Below are 19,624 nucleotides of genomic sequence, written 5' to 3'. Positions count from 1 at the left end.
TATTGAAGGACAGAAAAGATGAGTAAGCAGTTCATGTGCTCTAGGGTCAACTAAGTGGGGGAGAGAGAAACGTGCAGAAAACTAGAACAATGCAAAGCAAAATGGGGGTCAGGAAGAAGCAGTCAGGAAGATAACATTTTTGTTTACCTAAGGCAGATGGGGGGATTTCAGTGAGTTGGAAAAGAGAGGGAGGGCTTTTGAGGCAGTGAGAAAGGCAGGATAGAGGCCTGAGGGCAGTCAGAGGTCAACGATCTGTGCTAAGAGGAAGCAGTACACCCGAGGCCAGGCTGGGAGGTGAGTGGGTGGGGGGGGGGGGAATCTCAAGTAGAGAGTGGGGACAATGAAGTGAAGATGCAGAGGTTTGGTGGGGGATGGGGAGGCGGAGAATGAATGTAGCAACAGCATTATTTTGAGAGGGTTTGAAAGGTGCTCAGGAAGGTGGTTTTCGGTGACCCTAATCACCTCAGAAAACATTATCAATCACTGTCCATGAGGACTGGAAATCTAGAAAATTTTGAAATACTCCTTGCAGAGAATGTAATCTGGAAGGATTTCTAAGTAGGAGTGAACCTGCTGAGTCAAAAGAGCATAAATTTCATACTTTCTGCTTTCTGTGGGAGGCAGCACACAGGAGAGAACGCGGACACCCTAGACTGCCTGATTTGGGGGGTTATTCTAATGTGGCCCCACCAGAAAAGCCCAGGGAGCTGGGGAAATGAGGTCACCTCGCTGGTCCTCCAGTGGCAGAAAGACTGACCTGGAATCCAGCCTGGGCCTATGAGGAGTGATCAAGAGGGAAGAGGTGAGCTAAGAGACCAGAAGAGGTTACGAGCATCCCAGTGAAGACCGTGGACTCCACAAATGTAGGGCGAGCGTGCCCATTCGAAACCCTTTGAAGGATTTGGCCATCTTAGAGGTGGACCAGAGCAAGGAGTTACAGGATGATGGGCAGGCTGTGGTTAGTGAGGTGTTGGCCTCTTTTTCCACTTCCAATTTAGTTCCATTTTGACAGTTGTCTGAACTTTTAATTAAGTCTGATGTATTAATACTTCTGACCATACAGATTCCAGTGTTTGTAAGAAGGTTCATGTTCCCTTGAACGTGTTCACAATTGTGTTGCTGACGACTATATTTTGCAAAAATCTGACAAAACTTTAGTATAATGTTTTAGCATAAAAACTTTTAGGAAATATTAGGTTGGCATTTTGACGATTTCCTCCAAACTATTACAAAGTAGAAGGAATTTTATTTTTACATACTTCAGGTACCTCCTCAAAATGTTTGAGAGAATTCCACAAGTAACTATTTACATGGAGGCCAGCTAGAAGAGTTTTCTTTGGGTGAAAAATTGTAGATTCTCGTCCTTACAAAGATAGATACATGCAAGGGAATATATACTGATGACAGATCTTAAAATCGGCAATTCTCAAACCAGCAAAATATGTATATAACATAAATTTGTGGAAAGCACTCAATCGAGAATTGTTTATAAGTAAATGCAGTTCATCTTGTGGACATGTTTATGGTGTTTAAGTTGCACTTGATCATTTTATGGCCCAGAAAAGATGGATTTGTATCAGCAGAACCATTCAGTGAGAGAGAAGTAATGAATTTGCTCCTCAAAGATACACAGTAATGATGCCCTGCTTTCTCAACACTGAAGAAAATAATCGAATATTTTCGTCTGATTTATCTGTTGTAGTGATCTGTCCCTTCTCTGCATCAACACCTTATCTCATGCCCAATTTTAATTTGGGGCAAAATAGGACTTTAATATATATCTCTCCTTTTTGTGTAGTTTGTCCAAACCTCATCTTGAAGGGGTTTGACATTTTCCTTGGAGAGATGACACATGCGGTCGCCTTGCCACCCACTTCTGCGGTGATCATGGCTGGCCTTAATTTTTTATCCTTGTCTTCATCCTCTTTCCATGTTGATAGACAAGGGGAGATTTAGATGGTTCATATGTGAAGTAGGAAGCTTGAGCTGTTTCAATCCCTGTACTTAACCTGGCTGATTTAGAAATCCCTCTACGTGTCACTGTAAACTTAGGTTACAGATACATTGAAAAGGCACCATATTCTCCATGCAGTTAAAAAAAGAAAGTATAGTATTGTGTGACTAATTCAAATAATCTGATTCAGATGAACCTCCAAGAAACCACCAGCACAGACTGTGTGGAGCCACAATTGCGGCAGGCTTTGTTCACCATTTTGGTTGCCCTGGGCCAAGCCTGGAACTCTTACCTGATTGGAAAAGCAAAATAATCTTAAGAACATCTTTCAGCAAACTACCAGTCCGGCACATAGTAGTAGCTCAATAAATGTTTATCTCTACAGTGAGAGTTCTCCTACTTCTACCCCAATTATTGCCAAAGGCTCATTCCCTTAGAAGGCTTAAAATTCTGTAGGGTAGAGAGGCATTCATATAACCAATACCAGTTCTATAAGTTAATTAGTACAACTTTAATTATATAACTGATATCCTGTGATATGTGCTCTGGTTAAGCATTGAGTACACACTAAGGAATCACGGAGGAGGGAATGATTTTTCCAGGGACAGAAGAGGAGGAAGGAAGCTCCAAGGGAGGGACTGTGGTTTGTTTGGGTGCAGCCCTGGAGGCTGAACAGAAGCTCTCTAGTCATAGAATGCAACTATGAGAGGCCATTAAAAAGACCCTGCAAAAGACCAATGAATACATCATAGTTCTGTGTTAAGTGTGAGATTCTGTGTGAAATGTGAGATTTCTGATCCACCGGGAGCTGAGGGTAGAAAGGTAGCGTTCGGTCAGCTTGGAAAAGTCCCTGAATGCCATACTAAGGGCCCTTGGCATTGAGAGAGGGTGGGAGGCCAGTCAGCCACCATATTTTGATCCTGGACCAGCAATACTAGCCGTAGTTTATGGCATAGGTGCTTACCCTGAATCCCCTGAAAGGTTTGTTAAGACACGGGTTTTGGGCCGCCTGGGTGGCTCAGCCAGGTAAGTGTCCGACTTCAGCTCAGGTCATAATCTCACAATTTGTCGGTTTGAGCCCCGCGTCGGGCTCTGTGCTGACAGTTCGGAGCCTGGAGCCTGCTTCCGATTCTGTGTCTCCCTCTCTCTCTGCTCCTCCCCCATTCATGCTCAGTCTCTCTCTGTCTCTCAAAAATAAATTAAAACAAAACAAAACAAAACAAAACGTGGGTTGCCAGGCCCCACCTCAGAGTTCCTGATTAAATAAGTGTGGGTACAATGTCCAAGCTTGCATATCTAACAAGTTGCCCAGTGAGGCTGGTGCTGCTGGTCAGGCATCACACTTTGAGAACCAGTGATTAAGACTATAGACTGAAACCTCGAGGGTTGAGGTCATTCAGATCTGTATGTGGGTTTGTTGACTTGAGTTTATTAAAATATCAAGTAAGATAGGCAATAAAATAAATCATTACCCAGAATGTGCCAATAATGATCTTCATTGTTCAACACTTTGGAGAAATCGTATATATGGTGTTAATGGTTCCAGAGAGTCCCCTTCCTTTTTATTAATAGTGGGACTCTTGGAGTCACCAGCATAACACAGTGAAAACGGGGATGCCTCTGACACCTGTACAGACCTTATCAGGCCCAGTTCAAAGGAGTACATGTATAAAGCTGTGGAAAGGCCTCTGCACATTGGGCCATCTTTCTCTGTCCCCTCCCAGCTCTGCACACCACCATGTTAGCATCCCACATCCCACTGTGAGCACTGGGGGCTGATATCAAGAAAGTGGAAGGAAGTACATTGGATACCTTTCTGGGGATTCTCTCAAGGACTCCGTCCTCTCCTTGTTGACTTGTTATCTGGTGCCCAATGCTCTCGATTCTGCTGCCCAGGAAATTACTTAGCCGTGTCACCTCCTCCCCAGGATTTGGTGTGTGTGTGTGTTGTTAGAGACATTGGTATCCCTTATAGAAGCACTCTTCTGGGCCCACTGTGGAAAAGGGGAATGAACCCCCAGACGGTGAGGTAGATTTCATTAGAGATTTCAAAAGGTGGTCCCACATTAATAAGCTGAGAAAACAAGGTAGAAAAACCATAGGCCAAAGCCCCACAAGCGAAGTGCCCACTTTACCGTATCTTTATCCTCATTTTTCCTTGAGGGCATTTCTTCCACCCAGAGAGATGAAAGAAGTATTGCTGTCTCATTGTCACCAAGAGCCTGAGCATATGTAAGACAAGTCCACCTTGGAGCTCCCTCTTCCTGCTCTTCATTTAGGATGCCTGTGACATGCCACGTGCTCTTCTAAGGTGCGGTGAAAACCAGCGAAAAATGCCACCTCTCCTGGAACTTACATTCCAGTGGAGAAGGTAGACAGAAAACAGGATACCGTGGTGGGGAGTGAGTAGTGCCTAGTATAACAATAAGTTGGAGAAGAGGAGCAAGTAGTGTGGAGATGGGAAAGGGGGTGCGGTTTTAGATAGTATATCCTGAGAGGGTATCAATGAGAAGGTGACTTTTGAGCAAAGACCTAAAGGAAGTGAAGGAGCTAGTCATGTGGCAAGAGTATTCCAGAAAGAGGAAAAATCTCATGAAAAGTCCCCGAGGACATACCTTCTGTGTCGCACATTTGAAATGTTCCAGATTGGCGAGGAAACCAGAATGAGCAAGGGAGTGAGTGGTTGGAAATGATGCTGGGAAGGAGACAAATCATAGCGATCCTTGTAGGGCAGTTGAAGAACTTGAATTTGCACCCTGAGTGATATGGGGCAGCTTGGAAGGATGTCCACTTCAGGCAAAGAAATGGCCCCATCTGACTTCATTTTTGACAAGATCGCTTTGGCTGCTGTGTGAGAAGGGAAAGTTGGTGTTGGGGGGAGAGCAGAAGCAAGGAGATCCACTAGGAGGCTCTTAAAAATAACCCACACAAGAGAGGGTGGTGGCTTAGACTGAGATGTGAGCAGTGGTCATGTTGAGAACTGGGCAGTCTCATTACATTTAGGAGTTAGGTGGAAAGGATTTGCTGACTGAATGGATATGAGCTGTGAGAGAAAGAGGAACATGAAGGATGATGCCAGAGGTTTGGGATTGAACAGGTAGAAGAGTGGCATTGTCATCTACTGAGATGGGGATGCGGGAAGGTGAGCGAGTTTGGTAAGTTCAGCCATGTTAAGTCTGAGATGCAATTAGACCTCCAAATAGGCAGTAGGATATACAAGTCTGGTTTCGGGGGACAGATATGAGCACCCAGGGAATCATCAGCATATACATGTAAGCTATGAGATGGGGATGAGATCATTAAAGGAGTGAGTGCAGGTAGAAAATAAAACATGTTCAAGGACAAAGCCCTGGGACATATTGACGTTTAGAGGTCAGGGAGATAAGAAATCTCAGCAAAGAAAACTAAGGTAAGGGAGTGTAGCCACCTGGAAGCCAAATGAAAAAGGTGTTACAAGGAGGACCTGTCAGGTACATCAAATCCTGCTGATACATGGAGTATAATCAAGACCAAGAATTAACCAGTGGATTGGCAATATGGAAGTTGTTGATGACCTTGGTAAGAGTAGCTTGAGTGGAATGCTGTGTAGATTGGAGTGGATTCAAGGAATAATGGTAAGAAAGAAATGAAGATATCAAGAATAAACTCTTTCAAGGAGATTTGTTATGATGGGAAGAATAGAAATGGAGTGGTAATTAGAAAGGAAAGGGAGGCCAAGGTGGGAGTTTAAGATGACGGACATAAGAGCTCGTATAGATGCCGATGGGAGTAATCTAGTACAGGATGGGAATGTGTTGGTACAGGATAGAGAAGAGAAAATTGTGTATTGCAGTATCCTTCAGAAGGCAAAAGAGGATGGAATCCAGTGTTTAAGAAGAGGGCTTGACCTTAACAGGAGCACTGATCCATATCTCCTGCCTGATAACAGGGGAAAACATGAGGTACAGGGTAGATGGTGGCAATGAGGAGACTCGCTTGAGGGTGCCTGTGGAAATGTTCTTTGGATTTCTTTCATGTTCTCAATGCAGTTGGAATTAAGGTTATCCACTGAGGACCAGGAGAGAAGTGATGGAGGCTTGAGGAGAAAGATGGGGTAGACTTTTAGAAAACTTACCTAGGAGAAGAGTGGATGGAACTGGAAAATGAGGTATGACTGGTGGGAGGCCTCCAGGCTGACTGAAAAGTGTGGACTGTGACTTTTAGATGAGACCAGTCAGTCCACTTTGTGGCGTTTTTTACTTCAGCCACATTCTCCTAGGCAGATGCAGGACCATGTTGCATTTCACCAGGGCTATGGTTTAGTTCTTAGTCCAGGGAATTTCAAGAGCAGGATGAAGAGGTTTGAGGTGGAATGCAAGGGAATGGTGGTCATGATTGCCCATGGTTTCCAGGTTGAGTGAGGAAGGAACCAGGCAGAGGTCGAGGACCAGGTCACGGTGTCGGAAGGATCATCTGTGTGTAATGGAATGGACAAGATTCATGACAGCAGTTCCATAGTGTTGGTGTGGATGACAGTGAGCAGAGCCCAAGACCTTCAGGGAGTTGGAGAAGTGACCAAGGTGCATCGGCCCCTGCAGGATCGGAAGGCATGAGCTTCACAGAGGAGGGATTTCAGAATGGACAGAGGAACGATGGTTTGAAAGTTGGGTAGGAGAACAACAGTGCCTTCCTACATCCCAGCAGAAAATAGTCCCTACTTGAGAGGACTGCAGGACAAGTGATTCTTCAGGGGAGAGCCAGTTTCCATTTAGAGTGAGGATGAAGGAGATGTTTCTGGAAGAGGCTAAGGATCTAGGGTGTTTTGCTGGTGACTGGTTAGGAGTTCAAAAGGTACAGTGGAAGCAACCAAAGAGAGCCAGGGAGCAGTAGAGACTGAGGGATGAGGGAGTTCTAGGCTTCTTTGATGACTTCCTATGGAATTCAAAGTCCCAACCCAGCAAGGGCTCACCTGTGAGCATCCAGCATCTTCCTGCTCCCAGGCCCTGAGTGTGGCCCCGTTAACATTCTGGGTTCTCTTGACAAGTAGACAGCATCGTGGCCCCTCCTGTTACAGTTCTCTCTTTGATACCTGGTTTGCATCCAGCCAGAGCAGTGTATTGCTGTGTTCTCACCCTAAGGAAGTCCTCACACCCATGCTGATTGTGGTGGCCTCCCTCACAGTGCTTCAGTGGGGTCTATTGAAGAGGAGAGATCAGAGAGAAAGCTCCCCCTCCCCCAGCTTAGCCACAGGGAGCAGTGTGGTGACTTGCATACCAGCTTTAAAAACTTATAGCTGCAGAACTGTACTGTTTTTATTTAATTTAATGCCTTTTATTTTTTTGTAAATATACTTACCTTTTTTGTTTCCTTAGAGAAATAACTTTTTAGGGGGAACTCATAAGAAGAAACCTGCCACAATTTTAAAAAAATCATTGAAAATAATGAATACATAAGGCTATATTTCATTCTTTCTCATTGCCACATAGTATTCCATTGTGTATATAAACCACAATTTCTTTATCCATTCATCAGTTGATGGACATTTAGGCTCTTTCCATAATTTTGTTATTGTTCAAAGTGCTGCCACAAACATTGGGGTACAAGTGCCCCTAGGTATATGGCCTTTTGTAGCAACGTGGATGGAACTGGAGAGTGTTATGTTAAGTGAAATAAGTCATACAGAGAAAGACAGATACCATATGTTTTCACTCTTAAGTGGATCCTGAGAAGCTTAACAGAAGACCATGGGGGAGGGGAAGGAAAAAAAAAAGTTAGGGGGGGAGGGAGCCAAAACATAAGAGACTCTTAAAAACGGAGAACAAACTGAGGGTTGATGGGGGGTAGGAGGAGGGGAAAGTGGGTGATGAGGGAGGGCACCTGTTGGGATGAGCACTGGGTGTTGTATGGAAACCAATTTGACAATAAATTTCATATTAAAAAAAGAAAAAAAGAAAATAATGAATACAGAACCAGAATGCTGAACATTTAAAAAAAAAAAAAAGTAAAAGTACATGCTCCTGTAACCTAAAATCATCTCACTTGCCACTTTGGGAAATGAGCGAACCAAATGGCTGAGACTCAAGACTCACTCCTCCCGAAGCTACCCGCATGGGTATTCTCCCCACTATTGCTTCTCCCTTCCTACTGATCCCCTGTGGTTTATATGTGGGAGAGTCAGGTTGAATGACAGTGCTCGAGAAGGGCATTGCTGTAATGTGCAAGATAAGATTTCCCATAAAGGGATAAGACCCATGCGAGGGCCCTGCGATGGGAAAGAGTATGTGCTTTCAGGGAGTATGCAGGAGTGAAGACACCTAAGGGGGGGCAGGCTTGAAATGAGGCTGCTGCAGGCAGTGGGTTAAAAATTTTAAATTTGGCTCTTTAAAATTAAAAATTTGGGCTCTTTTCTATGGCAGTATGAAACTACCACAGGGTCTTTAGGGGGGCAGAGTGTGTGGAATAAAGCTGCCCTTGCAGTTGTGCAGAGAAGGGATTGGAGGGGGCAAATGTGGATGCAGACAACTGGGGGAGGCCCTGGCAAAGGCCATCTGAGACCCGAAGGCCCAGAGTGAGAAGGTGATGATGGTGGAGGATGGAAGGATAGAACTCTAAGAAATGTTTACAAAGCAAAAAGAGCAAGACCTAGTACTCGTTGGACCTTGGTCACATTGGTGGGGAGGAGGGGATCAGGTGTGGCTTCAGCATCTGTCTGACAGGGCTTGCTGGATCGTGGCAAAATACACCAGATAAGAACTAGAGACTAGAGAGAGCATGTGGAGTTTGGTTTTAGACAACATGACCTTGAAGTTCCTATGGCGTGACATCTAGAGAATGATGTCTCCAACTCGGGTACATGGGTCTAGAGCTAGGAAGAAAAGTGGGAACTGTAATAGGAATTTGAGACTTGTTAGCCTGTGACTGTCCAGGCTGGTGGTGTCTACCAGCCTCCCCTTGTCACTGTGATCTTGATTATGTGAGCTGATGTGCCTCAGGACCTTTGCATGTGTACCAGTTAGCACATTCAACAGGAACTGTAAGTTCGACTACCAGTTAAAGATTGGACTGAGAATTCCTCCTCTAAAATAAAGCCAACTGTGTTGTATGTTTTTATGCTAATAATTGAGTTACAGATTTTTTTGTCTCATCTTTCTTTGTCCTCTTTCTCCTTCTACCTTCTCTTCCTCCTTTTCCTCCTCCCTTTACTTCTTGGCTTCTCCTTCTCTCATTTTTTCCCATCCTATCCACTATGGTGGCATGTGGGAGCCTGCACTGACATTTTGTATGGGCACAGTGCCATAACAGAAAGGTCACCCTATGGGATTTACTTTCTACCACCCAAGTGGAGAGTAAAGGGACACTTTTTATAAGCCATTAAGAGGTGACTGTCTTTCATTTTACATAGGCACATGCTGCTTATAAACAGATTTAGGAACCAGAGATGCATCCTTAAGTAGAGAACACTTATTATTTATAAGTCTTATTTATGCAGTTAGATTAATGTTTTCAGTTCTGGAGAAATTTCACATGCTAATCACTTTTTGTTAATTTTAAAATTATTTTTTTTAATTCTAGTCATTTTTTTCCCCTCTAATTAATGCTGATTTATTTTGATTTTCCTGGTAATAGATTACTGTCCTAGATGAGACATGGACCGTATTCAGGCGCTACAGTCGCTTTCGAGAAATGCATAAAACATTGAAGTTAAAGTATGCAGAGGTAAGTTATGAAATAATTATCTCCAATTAAGAACATTTATTTTATAAAGTAAATGAGCTGATTGCATTATCATGCTCCCCTCCCTTTAGGTATTAGCTTGTGTCACCAAGTTTTGTTGCAATTAGGCATCTGTCAAAGGTAGCTTTTTAACTTTTGTTCTTTGTTTCATTTCTGTTCTACACAATTTAAACATTTTCTGAACACAGGATTTTGAAAGTGATAGTAAAGTGACAGTAAATGAATTCTACCCTTTTAGTACATTTTACCAATTTTAAACAAATATTTTAATAAACTTACAACTTCTTAATGGTAAGATCTACTAAAATGAAACAGTAATAAATCCCTCAATATAGATTTGCCCTTTTTTCTCTTAAAAAAGATATATTAATGCTTAGACTTCCACTTAATGAGAAATTAGGTCTTTAAGGTTAATTTGCCATCAAACATGGATGGAAGGTAGATAGTCAATATGGAATTCTCTAGAAGCAAGGGGGTATTTCATACATCTGATCAGATATCCAGAGTGTATTGATACATTATTAATCTTTTCCTCTTTGGGCAAAGACTAGTTTTTAAAATCCTTTTTTTTTTTTTTAGTATTTCTATTTATTTTTGAGACAGAGAGAGACAGAGCATGAGCAGGGGAGGGGCAGAGAAAGTGGGACACAGAATCCAAAGCAGGCTCCAGGCTCTTAGCTGTCAGCACAGAGCCTGACGCGGGGCTCAAACTCACGGGCCGTGAGATCGTGACCTGAGCTGAAGTGGGTCGCTTAACTGACTGAGCCACCCAGGCGCCCCTAAAATCCTTCTAAACAAAGAAAAGTATTCTTAAAGTTAATGTATACTTCCAAGTGAGCGAGTGAGTGAGTGAGTGTTTTTACTTGAACTAAAGGAAGCCTTGTATCTGCACAACTCTTTGGGAATTTTGGCTTGAACTGACTGCAAATCAGTCAGTAGTCACTGTCTAATACCTGCTTTCACTAAGTATTGCTTTTCGACACTATTTTTATAGTTTCTTATGACAGCCTAGAAAACAATTTAGTCAGACATTTTTCCCTCACATCAAATAACTAATGCTTCCTTAACCTTTCCATGGCTCTTACTCTTTCCTATCTGATATAAATATAAAGAGAAATTCCTTTTTATAAATAAAAGCTTCCTTGAGTACTGGTAAAATTGAGGAATCCGAAATTCTCTTGTTAAGCTCTTAGGTAGCAGTGAACTAAAAGCTGAAGAAGCGGCGAATTTGGATTTTAGTTCAGTGTTCCTCAAGAGGCTTCAGTTCCAGAAGTAACTGCATCAAAGTCAAGTTATTGAGTTTGTTTCTGCAATTTACTCTTCATGTCCCAAGTTAATACTGACAATAAAAATTGGAAGTATCATGTACATATTACCATATAGAGTGACTTGTTTTTAAATTGAGCTTTGCAGCTCGTTACCTGCTTAATTATAAGTTACTCCACCAGTGCTTTAATAATGTGCAGGTTTTCCCCAATGCTACAAATGTATGTGTATCCTATCAATTATAATACGTGTGTATCATGCATTGCAGGATTTATTTCATATCTGTTCTTTCAGTGCCATTAGTTCAGCGCCATTGTATGTAGGCAGATTTAAAACATTCTAGTAATAGAGTGGCGGACAAGAACAAAAATGTCTTCTCTTACATATCCTGAATTCATATGGGGACACACTGACAATAAACAAGGAAAATATAATAACTAACACTTAACGTACACGCACACTATGTGACAGTTACCATCTTAAGTGAGCTGCATGCCTTCTAGGAAAAATATCCATAAAATGTAATGGGCAGAAGATGTTGGGCATTTTAGTATAAAGGTTGTTTCAGGGTTGGGCACTCAGATGCCGAGTCCTGATCAGTGTTTTTAAAGAAAATTTCAAAGCAAACAGAAGCAGTCTTTAAAAACATAATGGAAGAAAACACCCCTGAGGTTAAACATGATGTAAGTATATAAGTGGAAGAGATTGCCTGGTAGCCGGCAACATTAACGAACACAGATTATCACATATGTGATAATCCTTTTCAAGGGCAGAAAGAGTGTACGTACCTGCTGAAAAAAGTTAAGTGAGCTTTGAATGAGGAAAATCGGGCTGGTCTCCTTCATCCAGTCAGTCACAAGTCTGTATTGAACCACCCCACACTGAATACCATTGTCGGCAAGACAGCCACATCCCCTCCTCTCAGGAAGCAGAGAGAATGAACAGTAAACAAACAAACCAACAAATAAGATAGTTTTAGATAATGTTAAGTGCCATGGAGAGAATAAAACAAGGTAGTGTGATCATGTGGCATGAGAGCTAGGCAGGCCTGGGGAAATCTTAATGTTGAAAAGGAGCCAGGCATGAAAATCTGGGGTAGACACATCTGAAGTAAAGGGAACAGCAAATGCAAAGGCCCTGGGGTGGGACCGCGCCTGTTGGCCAAGCATGTTCCAAGAATAAAAAGTCCTGTGAAAAGTGGCAAGTGTGGTAGAGATGAGGACAGGGAGGTAGGGACAGGAAGGAGGGACTGTATCATGTATCACTTGATCACAAGTATTGTGGGAAACCACCGAATGATATTAAAGAAGGTCTGGATGTGGAAACTAAGCTAGAATTTCCATTCTATCCGTGTATGGCTTCCCATACAAACCCTTTTCCTGAAGGCAGGCTCACGATCTAACTGATAACCAAGATTGGAAATTGCTTTTCCTTGTTTTGAGTCCAACTTGGTGACTTTGCCTTCTTCTGAGGGCAAAAAATGTAAAGAACTTACAGACACATGTATGCATGTGTTTGAAAGAGAGGAGGTAATATGAGTAGTGATTTGAAACCATGTGGTGAGATCCTAAAATAAACACCGCCTGTAGAAAGGGAGGTTGTAATTACAAAGCCTGAGGGGGTGCCATTGAGCTTTACAGTAGCCACACTCTGACTGGTTTCCTCACCACTGACTGTTTCCCATGTCCTGGGTCTTGTGTTATGCTTTTGCCATTCAGGACCCTGTGGTCGGAGCCAGAGACTTGCCTCCTGTCACACACCTGGTGGGCAGAAGCCAGTCGGGAAGCCCAGGCAATTGGGCTCCATTTACTATCTCTAAACAAACAATAGTATAAAAATAGAAATGGGGGGAAAACATTATCTGTAAAAAGGCAGCAGCGTGTCATTGTAGCTCTAGATAAATCTTATTTCAGTGAGAGGAGAACGACATTGCCCAGTTAACATTTTCAAGATGAAGCTTAAATGTCAAGTTGAATATCAGCTGTATTTTCTTCCATAAAGTTGATTTTTCTTTTGCGCAGCCTACCTTCACATACTCTTACGTGCTAAGTGTTTGTGGAGACTTGAGATCAATAATGTTCATTAGGTATTCAACAGTTATGATTGCTCTTATCATTGTGCATATTATTGACGTCTCTGTATATAACGTTAATCTTACTGAAGTAATCATCTATCTCCAAATGGTCTACTTGGCCTGTCGGCATCCTAGAAATCATTTGACTTGTTAAAGACGTAACTTCTTCAGGAAGGCCCAAAGGTTCACATAGAAGGATGCTGAAAATTTCCTTTCACAGATAACTGTTTCATAGCCAAGTGGGAACATATTTTATTTACCTCACTCCTTCACCAAATTGGGGTCATTATTTTGATAGAAGTATGAAACTCCTCTTGGTCTTTTAGTTACAAGGGTAACAAGATGGTTGATTATTATTTTTTTTTTTGTAATGATACATACTAAATTTACCAAGTTATACAAGGTTTCAAATTTTTAATCAAGCTGAAAAATATATTGAAAAAATACCCTTGAGGGGCGCCTGGGTGGCTCAGTCGGTTGGGCAATCGACTTCGGCTCAGGTCATGATCTCGCAGTTTGTGAGTTCGAGCCCCTCATCTGGCTCTGTGCTGACAGCTCAGAGCCTGGAGCCTGCTTCGGATTCTGTGTCTCTCCCCTCTGTCTAACCCTCCCCTGCTCACGCTCTGTGTCTCTCTGTCTCTCAATAATAAATAAACATTAAAAAAAAAAAATTAAAAAAAAAAACCAAAACCCTTGAATTCAAAAATACATAGGCTTTATAATTACTTGCCAAGATGGAGAATCTTTGTTCACCTTGAAACTTTAGTTTGGGTTGTAGCTTATAATCTTTTGGAACTTTGAATTATATCCTGTTCATTCACATTTTCTTCTGGCATTTTAGCCCTGTTTTTCCTGGGGGATATACCTCTACAGGAGTTTGATATAACAGTTCTTTTTATGGCTATTTTCTTTTTTCTTTCAGTATTTTTTTTCAGATAATAAGTTACATGTGTATGGTAAAAGATTGAAGTCATTCAAAGATGTATACATAGAGTATGAAAGTTTCTCTTAATCTGGCCCTCAGAAGTAATCATTTGCAATGCCCTCAGGAGTTCTTGGGTCCAGCTAAACATTCGTACTCACAGGACTTGCATAGGCCATACCTAGCGTTGATTGACCTGAGGAAGGTATAAGACAAATATCACTGCTTCCAGCAGAGTACCTACAAGAGACCTGCTGAGCTATAAAAGAAACCTCACTCAGAGAAGCCTGAATCTATGACTTCACACCAGATAGCTATCACTTCCCTAGTCTATACAAACAGTTTATCAGCTTATCAAGTGATTGATCATTTTGCCAGGAGCACTGGTGTCTACTGACAAAGTGGGCATACCACCTTATCAGATTTGCAGATTCCTCTTCATGGACATAGGGGTAGTTTCCAGATTTTTGCTGGTGTGACTGCTTCTTTGTGGACATTCTTAAAGGTAGCTGCATGACTTCCGATTCACACATGCATACTTCCCTTGTGAAGAAATTGGGTAATTGCTCAACTGTTTTTAAAGACTTAATTTATGAAGAACCAAGATTAGGAAAAGAACACACAAAACTTGGGTTGACTGAGAGCCCCGAGCCTTACCCCCAAGTAGTGGCAAGGTTTTAAGAATTCCTTAACCGTCATTCAGCTACGTCTTCTAATTTCCCTGTTTACTCCCATGTATTTGCCTAATTATTTACTGTGTACTATAATGTCTCCATAAGGAGAGGGATGTCAACTGGAGACCCCTCAGGGATACTTTATATACACTTGGGTGGTGACCCGATTAAAACAGGAAGAGGTCATTGATTATTAGCTATAATGTGTGTCTGTGAAGAAAATAGAAGGACTTTAAGGGGATTACAAGCAAAACAAACCTGTGAATTGAAAGGACAAAGCCACTGGGTCCCATGAAACTCAAGCATGGGGACTGAGGGCAGGGACAAAGTAGACACTAAAGAAAAATTGAGTCCATTGTTTTTGTATCGTGACAAATTTCAGAAAAAGAAAACAAAGTTCTTTGTTCTGTGGAACACTAAAGAAGAACGGATTGGCTGCAGGTGGTGTTGGATCATATGTGAACATTAAGTTCCTTCCATTTTCAGATTCACTGTGTGAGGGGCTGAGCCCTCACTCGAGGTGCTGCATTGTTCAAGGTTTTTAAAATTGTTGTTTTATTTTTGTTTATTCATTTCCCTTCATCTTAGCTTCTTCTGGATTCTAAATAGGTTTCCCTTTTGTCTTGAATTAATTGTCCTCTTGATATACTGACATGTATTGTGCAGGATAATAGCTCCTTCTAGCTTTCTTTCTCTGCTCCCCTTCATTGACCTTGTATGGAATCTTAATCAAATTAAACCCTGTGTTTTCAGATTCCACATCTGTAAAATGATAATGCCACAGCTAGTTTGTAAAAGACTGTGAAAGCCTCAGATAAAATATTTTATTGAAAGCGACTATGAAGTAATATGCAGCATCTGCTAGAGAGCATGTCTTTGAAATTTTATCATGCAAATCATTTCTGCAGTGCTCTTTATCTGTATGAAAAATGTTGTACTCCATTAAAGTCAGTAGTATAATCCCTTTAAGCATCAGTCAAGTTATATGCTCAAACACAAATGTTCTCTTTTTGCCACAGAGGAGGTAGAGTTACCGTTAAGATCTCGTGTCCATGAAGTTTACCTATGGATCCACGTCATTGAGAGTGGACAATGATCTGATCAAAGCACAGTTTATCATGAAGCTGGGAAGAAAGACTATTTTAAGACCATGTTCCCTCTCAACCATCAGAATGAAGAGTGACAACATGGTGCCTGTGCCCCATCAACATTCTGGATGAGTGGTCTAGGGGGCTCTGTATGTATTTTATAAAGTAGGAGGACATGGGCCTGGAAGATGAGGAGGTCAGTGAGAGCTGCTCATTCTAGGAGGTTTGGAGATGCCACACTCTGATTTTAGAGCTCTTTTATTTTAATACATTTAACAAGTGCTAGAACCTAGTGGGCACCATACTTCTCAGGAGAACCATCTCACAGTGAGAGAAGTTAGGCATTGGAATCCATCATCAAGGGTCCTTTTATAATCTTGGCCAAGAGTCATTCGGAAGCAGGTTTGTGTTGGTCTTCCTGGAGGCAAAAGGATTAACCATGAAAATGGGCTATGTTCTGTATTGAAAGGTACCATCAAAATCAATGCTACGGGAACTTTTAATGCCCGTGTGTGGTGACAGCATATGTGGCATGGAACATGACGTGTGAATGTCTACCTCACAAATGAGTTATCACAGTGAGTCATTCCAGTCCCCAAGTGTCAAACAGGACCTCAGCCTCCATCAACCGCATCCCCAAGGGGGCTCCCTTCTCCCTACAGAGCTGAGGGGGTGGGGAAAATGTTTTCAGAGCTTTTGAATAGAACATGAAAGATTGCTGTATGGAGCAACTCTTCTGTCTCAAGTCTAACGGTCTCTGGGTGCCCAGTAAATAACAGTGGGAGGGGAAAAAAGGAGGTGGTTTAATTCGTATATGGACTTCCAGTTTGTGCTGATAGAACCATTTCTCACCTTCTGTATTTTCCAAGTAATTTCCCCAAAGCAGTACCAAAAATAAAAGGGGGTGGGGGTGGACAGGGAAGAAAAGAAACTGGCTCTTGGCCTAGGATTTGATTTGGACAGCTTTTTGCCATCCATCACTGAAATGCATTCTCAACAGTTTTATAACCAGCTTTCCAAATTTAATATAAAAATTGCACATCTACTCACCACCCAAATTATAATGCTACCAACCATAGCCATAGGGAGCATTCAGTAAGCCTTAGATAAATTCACCTGTACAAAGAGCTCAGCCCCCTTGGATTTTTAAATAGCAAACAGCTATGTAGGCAAAAATAGAACGCCTCCTGCCAGCTTCCTGACCTAGTATGTTATGAGAGAGACCAAGGTACCTCACTGTATGGTTTGCAACACACTGTTCCCTCCACCCAAGACATAAAACAGTATTTTAATTACTTCTTTCAAGTGTATGGGGAGCTGGGGGCAAAAGACTTCAGAATTTTCTGGGAAGCTTTTCGCCAAACTAGGAAATTATGATTCAGTAAATCTGATGTGGGGCCTGAGAGTGGGTAGTTGTGAAGCATAGAGTATCAGGCTTTCCTCTGCAACCGGCAAGGAGACTTTTATAGCAACGGGTTGGACCCATTTGCACACTATGAAATGTAAGTACACCAAGGAGTCTTAAAGGTTTGGGCACTCCCAAACCTCATGGGGACTCATGAGGACTCATGGGGTGCCTGGGTGGCTCAGTCAGTTGAGCATCAGACTCTTGATTTCTGCTCAGGTCATGACCCCAGGGTTGTGCGATCGAGCCCTGCTTTGGGGGCTCTGTGCTGAGCATGGAGCCTGCTTAGGTCTCTCTCTATCTCTCTCTCTCTCTCTCTCCTCCCACTTGGCCCCTTCGCCGCTCATGCTGTCTGTCTCTTGGAAGGAAGGAAGAAAGGAAAGAAGGAAGGAAGGACACTTAAATGCTCAGTTTTGTTGAAAGTCACATCAAGACTTGGGGTATAGGCAAAGTTCATGTCTCTTCATTCCTAGTCCTCTTTCTGTGTTTTGAATCTTCCTCTCCATGACCTTGGTCATTCATGAAAGGGGAATTTTCAGAGTGCCCCAGATGAGACCAAAGAGAAGAACATCTCTTCTCTGCAAAAATCTGTTAGTTGAATATTGTGACAAAGACAAGTTCTTGCCATGTCTCAGTCCCTGAAAGAGACAAGTAACATCATAATAAGAGATGGAAAATGCAAGCATCTGAGTTAGTCCAACTGTATAATTATTCTTAAATATGCAACATTAAACTCTCACATATCTGAAACATTTCTCACTTTCAAAATTGTTGCAGCATATATGAATGTCCTCAAATCTATCTTCACTGGCCCCTGCCTGAATAAGATTGATACTGGCTTTGGGAGGCTTTGTGTGATTGCATTTTAGAAAGTTATCATCTTTATATAGAATATGACCAAGTCCGTGCAGTCTTAACTATGTTCCCAGCGATGGTTTTGTACATAGGATGACTCCAAGTTTTAGCACTTCAGTGACAACAGGACAGCAGCTCTGTCTGTGATATGTCCTCATTGTAATTGCTGGCTATACCATGTGGACCACCAGCAAAGAGTCCTGCCTTGTGCATTCATTCAGCAGATATTTGAGGAGAGTCTAGTATGTGCCTGGCTGTGGGCAAGATAGCAGGTATTCGTCAATATTGTGTGGTGTGCTTATTATGAGAGGTCTGTTGTCATTGCTCCTTTAATAATCCACCCAGATTGTTCTGAAGAGATGCTCTTTCATGCCTCTAGTGAAACTTGGAGGAGAGTTCCTTTTGTGTTTGTGAGTATATTTCTCAGTGACAGCTGTTCTTATAAGACCTTGGAAATTGCTATTAATTTTGAGTAGCCAGAAATGCTCCCACTTAGTCAGCTGTGAGAATTATAGCAGCCCTTTGATGAGTTTTCATTATTTGCATTTCTCAAAAGCTGGAGTGGCTAAAATTCACAGCCACAAACCTGCAGGGTGTGGATGTTTCAAATGCTGTCAGTCATCATGTAGGTATGTCTACTTACAAAAGTCAGGTTATAGCTGATTTGACCAATTAGAGTGCCAGGTAGAATTTCCCCCCTTAATCTTTAAAAATCAGGTACTAGTTAGGTAGCCAAGTGTTATGGGAGTAAGGGGGGAAAAAAAAGAAAGAGCTTTGTAAATGAGGAATGAAAATAAAGTACACTTTTATTAGGTGGTAACAGAAGTCAAATGTTTTTCTTTCATTAGTAAAGATTCCACACTTTATTAGTTGTTTTCAGTTTTCTTTCAGTGATTTATAATCCAGTTTTAGCAGCTTAATTGTTATGAAATCATAAAAGATAAACAAGGCTTTTTATCACTCATTTAAATTTCTGTATAAGGGCTGCCATTATTTATATTCAAAGAAATAATGATCCCATTTATCAAAATCTATGCGGTTGCCTCCGAGACCACCTGGGCTTAATATAGGGTCTGGCTCACCCAAAAAGTGAACTTGGCCAAGAGAGAAAGGCTTATAATAAAATCAAACGTTTCCATTGCATTTAATTTATCTTCGTGATGGCAGCAGACTGGCCGACCTATCTTATTATAATCTAATAAACATTGGAGTCAGCATTTGGGCATGATGGCTCTTTGAAGATAATTGAGCTGTGTGAGTTCACTGGGAGTCAGAAAGGGAAAAACCAACTCTGAGATCATTAAGATCATTAAGAAATATTACAAAGCAACAGAGAATGCGGACACTATCACTGATACATATGCACATACATACATAGCTCACCAACTTCATGGATGAATGGATTCTCCATGCTTTCATTTTCCCAAAACTGAAATTCACAGGCAATTCCATAAAATGGCTGCTGGTTATAAGCAATTATTAATTGTCTTATCTGATGCTGTTGATAGTTCTTCATACAGATCTGTTGTTCAGCCTGCAAATTAGAGGCTTGTGGTTCAGACATTCAAAATGAAATTAACAACTCGGGGTTTTAGACTCTACAGTCACTGAAGAAGGGAAAGACAAATTTCATTGGAAGTCAGTAGGCCTCAAAATTACTGATTTCATTTTTC

General features: G+C 41.8%; 1 protein-coding gene across 9 annotated transcripts in view; it reads left to right on the top strand.

The window, feature by feature from the left end:
- Window positions 1-19,624, top strand: part of KIF16B (kinesin family member 16B) — a 288,972-nt gene that overhangs the window by 225,276 nt on the left and 44,072 nt on the right. For 7 of the 9 annotated variants that reach the window (XM_042931660.1, XM_042931657.1, XM_042931655.1 and 4 more), the window contains exon 24: window positions 9,560-9,649. In XM_042931660.1, coding sequence (XP_042787594.1) covers window positions 9,560-9,649 — 90 coding nt within the window. Of the gene's footprint in view, window positions 1-4,117; window positions 4,266-9,559; window positions 9,650-10,853; window positions 10,995-19,624 lie in introns of those variants that run through there. The other 2 variants (XR_006200570.1, XM_042931664.1) reach the window with 2 other exon arrangements.

Source organism: Panthera leo, chromosome A3 (genome assembly GCF_018350215.1).
Source record: "Panthera leo isolate Ple1 chromosome A3, P.leo_Ple1_pat1.1, whole genome shotgun sequence".
NCBI lineage: Eukaryota > Metazoa > Chordata > Mammalia > Carnivora > Felidae > Panthera > Panthera leo.
This window is presented reverse-complemented; position numbering and strand designations above follow the sequence as displayed.